The 5,731-nt window shown below is 48.1% G+C and overlaps 1 protein-coding gene across 1 annotated transcript; it reads right to left on the bottom strand.

Moving 5' to 3' along the window:
• Positions 1-225: 225 nt before the first annotated feature.
• LOC119165823 (uncharacterized) lies at positions 226-4,897 on the bottom strand. Its single transcript, XM_037417860.2, has 2 exons — positions 3,880-4,897; positions 226-649 (listed from the first exon to the last, which is right to left on the bottom strand). Exons 1-2 carry the CDS (start codon positions 4,608-4,610, stop codon positions 646-648), a joined length of 735 nt encoding a protein of 244 aa, XP_037273757.1. The 5' UTR covers positions 4,611-4,897; the 3' UTR covers positions 226-645.
• Between the last annotated feature and the right edge of the window lie 834 nt (positions 4,898-5,731).

The raw sequence follows: 5,731 nt of genomic DNA, 5'->3' as shown, positions 1-5,731 counted from the left end.
TTCTCTGTACCGGCGTCCCGCAGAAGGCACGTTATTTTCACATATATGTTTACTTTTGTCGGGGATCACCTGAAATTAGAGATCATATTGGGTGTCAGTGTAGATAACCACTGTAAGCACAGAAGAAAAAAATCGTTGTTTATAGCACATTCATACTTAATGTCTGCCAATACAGTCAGTTTAAGGAACCGCATCGCTGTAAGGAAAGAATTGAAGACGCCAACGTTGTTAATTAGTCTTAAAATAGCTTCTTTATTTGTCAGTCAATACGTAAAAAAAAACACTAACACTCTTTACGGAAACGACAGCCGTGTTTTCCGTAGTTATTTGGTTTTAGTCGACAGTAAGTGCGACCAAGTCATAAAGGCGCGAGTATAGTGTTTAAAGCGGATGACCATACAATATATGAAAGCTATCGTGCTTAGGTCGCCTCGACGAGGCACGAAGTCACTGAAATCTGGACGTGAAGGCGAAGTGTCGAGTGGTCTCTTTCATGTGCTATTTAGGAGCTTGTCAGGTCTTTCTGTACACACTGGTGGCGTGCAGCCTCGTAGAAATCACAGGTGAAGCGTTCCTATAGCGTCGTGTCCGTCTTCCTAGCACCCGAGAAGCTTTGACGAACGTTCTTTAGCGTGTCAGGGGGCCTCACCTGGAGAGACCAAGAAAGAAACACTGACGACAACGGACAATACATTATTAACCAGACGGCGAATGCACTAACGCGAACAAGACGATGGTCAGTTTGAAAGCGCGGACAGACGAGCGAGACAGCACTAACCTCCAACAAACATCCAAATCGGGTCGCGGGATCGAATCCCGGATGCGGCGGCTGCATTTTCAATGGAAGCGAAAATGCTGTAGGGCCGAGTGCTCAGATTTGGGTGCACGTTAAAGAACACCAGGTGGTCGAAATTTTCGGAGCCCTGCCCACATATTAATAAAACATCCAAACTGCTGCAGAACATATATATACTCCCGTGAATTGAGAATAGAAACACGAATGTCATGCTCCCGTGACTAAGCATCTTTTTCATTGAAGGCTTCCTGGTAGCAGTCGTAATCACCTCCGGGTGGCATCACACGGATCAAAGAGAGCATCATGCCTTTGCTCTAGGCGCACTGTCCCCAAAGGTTTCCTTCATCGTTGAAATGAGGTATAAAGCTATCGAAAATAAGCCCGAAGTAACGCACGCTCGTTAACAGCCAACGTGCTAGATGACATGCTGGTGCGCAATTTGTCCAGCGTGTTCGCCATCTCGAGTCACTGCAAGTTAACTTTATTCGTGCATGACACGTCAGCTAGATTAAACGTTCACCGACGTCCACACGTGCTTCAATAGCGGCCCGGAACCATCCTCCGATGCCCCCGTGGCTGCTGCGCTCCCTCAAGCAACGCTTTAACCATACCAATCCCATTAACGTGCTGCCCGATGTGTAATTTTGTCGAAGTTTGATTGATATGTGGGGCTTAACGTCTCATCGATTGATTTGATTGATTTGTGGGGTTTAACGTCCCAAAACACCATATGATTATGAGAGACGCCGTAGTGGAGGGCTCCGGAAATTTCGTCCACCTGGGGTTCTTTAACATGCACCCTAATGTGAGCACACGGGCCTACAACATTTCCGCCTCCATCGGAAATGCAGCCGCCGCAGCCGGGATTCGATCCCGCGACCTGCGGGTCAGCAGCCGAGTACCTTAGCCACTAGACCACCGCGGCGGGGCGGCTTAACGTCCCAAAACAATTATATGATTATGAGAGAGACCGTATAGTGGAGGGCTTCGGAAAATTCTGTTGCAGTTTGAGCGAGAGCTTCATACAGCAGGTTCAGTGCAATCAATAAAGTTGAATTTAACCTCATTGCGAGCAGCTATAGAGCGCTCTTACTGGCGAAAAATCCTTTGCTCGATGCATACTTTTGTAAAATGACTGATTGAAAGTGCGCAGAGCGGGGAAAGCGCTTCTGCTACTTTTTGCAAAAGCTGCTTAATAAACACAGGGAACTGGAGCTTGCACGAACGTTGCAAGTGGCCGATTTTCGCGAGCACGAGATCAAAGCTTCTACAATACGCGTAAACGTAAGCCTTTTGGCTTCTAAATACTTTGAGCTTTTGCCATACAGTGAAATATTGTTGTACGCAAGTCTTTTAGCCCGTAAAAATTACCCAACAATCGCGAAAACCTTCTTCTGGAGTAATAAAATGAAATTCGGCACTGATATACCTAAATTGGGAGGATGAAAATGAAAAGTATTACATACTCAAGACCGCGGCTTCCTTCAGAGCTATCCTTTAAATATTGATGAAACTAAAATCGGGGGTTCTACCTGCGAAACTTTTCCGATGGAGGCGGCAACGTCGTAGGCACGTTTGCTCAGATTTGGGTGCACATTAAAAAAACCCCAGGTGGTCGAAATTTCCGGAGCCCTCCACTACGGCGTCTCTCATAATCATATGGTGTATTCGGGACGTCAAACCTCACATATCAATCAATCAATCTACCTGCGAAACTACGATGTGGTTATGACGTATGCACCTCAGTGGCGGAACTGCGGTTTAGTTTCGACAGCAGGATTTTTTTAAAGGTATCTAACTCTAAATATGTATTGATTTAACGACAGCAAATTTATAATTAGTGCTGACAAGAGCAGCTCATTTTGCCTATCCACCACTGCGCAAGTTTTATTGTACAGTACAAACACAAACAATGAAAGAAGACGAAATAAATCTAATTATCAACTACAAAAACAAAGGCGGTGCTGGTGTAAACCACAAATAGACAGTAAAAAGCGACACTGTTTGACATTTCAACTTTTGTTAAACGTTCAAGTTTCCCGACACTATATGACGTAAAGCGCAAGGTGTCAAGCTCTAGGGCACGTGTTCGATTCCCAACCACGGCAGCTCTATTTCAATGCTGGCAAAGTGAAAGAACAACCACATACTCCAACTTGTATTTCACATGCGTCTTACGTGACCACCGTGGCCGAGATTGAAACCGCAGCTTTCGAGTCAGCAGCCCGTACCGCAACCGCTGTACCTTCGAGCCGGACATCCTCTCGATGATGGGCACAAGTTTAGGAGGTATGTAATTGTCGTGCCCTCGTTGTGGCACCATATATACTGCGAGAGCCACGGTGATATGGTGGCAAAATAGAACCACAAAACGCCAAGGCGTATAGGTTACAGTGAGATATTCTGATTAACCGATCCCACTGAGAAATTAGCGATACGTTTTGAACATTGCCAATCATCATGCGTACAAACACTTCTGTTGCCGGCGCACTCAACGGGGCCTAAACGACTGATGCGGTGTGTCCTTGCGATAGAACAACGATGCAAACAGAAGGCATGTCGCAGTGAAGGAACCAAGTTGGATATCTGAGCCACGGCCGCCGGACCTGTGCGCTTTGATCCAGTGGCCGTGTCCGAGCATTCTAAGGTCCATTAAAGCGCATCAAAAGACAAGCACATTAGTGTTATTGAGCTTGGCGCCGTGGAGATGCGCGTCTATGAATCTAACTGACGACATCGTTACGCCACAACAAAGCCAGGTCACACGTGGAGAAGGTGTATTTACGATCCCCAGTCCTCTCCTCGCACCGTCTACTCGTTGGAGCTCTGTTCGGGCAACCGCTTGCACCCTCTGACCTCCAACATGAAGAAAAAGTGGGCTGACGTTTATGTTGTTGCCATCCCGGCATCACGAGTTGCCACCCGTGGCGCCCTGGATATAATGAGTTATATAATAATCGTGGGAATAATATAATTCACGTGGATACAATTGGGCTTTCTGCCGACGTTGAAGGATCCAAAAACGAGGCTGCAGCCTATACATGCTGACGACGATAATTAGCAGAAAACTTGGCTTGCCTTACCTTGGCTGTACGTGGCAGACCTGCAGTTGACAGCTCGACCTTTGCAGGTGGCGATGCCGAAAACGCTGTGCCAATGGGCTTGTCCTGTTATCATAGCGATACATAAAACTGCCGCCGATGTTTTGCTGAGCCGCCGAGAAAGCGGTGTCTAGGTCAGCGTGTTGTTCCAAAAGCAATTCTACGCCCTCGCCCCACAGAGCGATGTGCAAGGCTGCCGTGAGGGTCTGCAGTTCCTTGTACGTCGTGGCGTGCGCAGCTGCGTATCGCTGACCGTGCCAGAGCACCAAGAACATCGCTCTGTATTGCTGATAAGTGGGATTGGCGTAGTTGTTTATGAGGGAGACGCAGTACGTCGCGCTGTCATGCCACACAGAGATGCTCGTGTTGAAAGTAAGAGTTTGCAGCGCGTCCGACAGGTCCCCTATAACGGTATCGTAGTCGACGTGCTGTGCGGAGGCGCCGAAGCGAAACAGCCGCCATTGGCGGATATGTCGCCTAAACACGAGCCAACAGTGGAGCCACGAGAGACGGCTGAGGAGGACAGTGACGCTGGGAGATGCTTCCAGAGCACGACCTATTTCCTGGACGGCTTTTGTCGGCGGCAACGGTCCGAGCTGCGGTAGCCAGGGTAGGTTGCGTTGGTCCAGGCATTCGAGATCTTGCGCCGACGCTCCCTGGACACGGATGAATAGCTCTTCTACGACACTGACTGCCATCTGGGTAGAAGGCATCGGTGGGCCAGGAACGACCGTTTTCCAATAGTGGATTTGGTTCGGCTACACGCTTAGAAGTAGCGCGAGGCTCTACAATGGCAAGCCGATTGCGAATGGAAGGCCAACGATGCTTTCTACTGTGTCGGTATCTGTTTCGGTATCTTAAGAGGGCTTGAGATGTGTGCCCTCTTATGACAGAGTTCGCGTCCAGTTAGCAACAAGCTGCAGATTGGCAAGGTTACCGTAGATAACCTAAGGCTTCTATAAAGCTATGAAAACTATTGTCGCAGCCCGATAGTCGAGGTGACCGCGCCGTTCCGATACCTTTGACGCAGTCATTACGTAGATACGCATGCGCTGAGAAAGAGCTACGTCAGAGGATCCTCGAAATTGAGGTTAAGCTCGTTCAACAAAGATATCTCAGATTAAGGTCTCATATTGATAATATGTGGGGTTTTACGTCCAAAAACCAGAATATATATGATTATGAGAGACGTGGTTGTGGAAGGATACAAAAAATTTTTTACCGCATGGTGCCCTTTAACGTGCACTTCACCCAGTGCGCAGGCCTCCACTACTTCGCCTCCGTGGAAAAGTGACTGCCGGGCCAAGACCGAACCCGTTACCTTCTCATCAGGAATCGAGCATCTTATCGCCACTACGCCACCGAGCCAGACGGTGCATTCAGCAATTTCAAGCGTAATTCGTAGCGTTAATTCGCGTCCCCCTGAAATCAACGATGACAAGTGGGAAATAAAATCACAGTTCCACCGAAAGGGCGATGCAATTAATGCAATATACTCTAACAGGGACGTCACCCGAAGAGCGCAAACAAATCGAAACTTGAAGCATGCTGTCAGTGCACAAGGGGGGTGTGTAAGGATGGACCCAACTTTATGGAATGTCCAGCAATATTTAGCGCGATCCGGACTTAGGCCCGAACGACACAAACACCAAAAGGACGAGCGCTAAGTTACAGCCCACGCAGGTCGACAATTAAAGGCTTCTAAACCACACCGAGTTCAAAGGACAAGGCCGTAGTTTTTTTCTAGCTTTCACTGCTCTTACTACAAACGCTCCTGCTCGCCACTTATTTTTTAGTGAAACACGCAGCATGTTCGTACCAAGCGCTGAGCCAG

The sequence above is a fragment of the Rhipicephalus microplus genome, chromosome 8 (genome assembly GCF_043290135.1).
Source record: "Rhipicephalus microplus isolate Deutch F79 chromosome 8, USDA_Rmic, whole genome shotgun sequence".
NCBI lineage: Eukaryota > Metazoa > Arthropoda > Arachnida > Ixodida > Ixodidae > Rhipicephalus > Rhipicephalus microplus.
The sequence above is the reverse complement of the archived record's forward strand: the minus strand, read 5'-3'. Positions and strand labels throughout refer to the sequence as shown.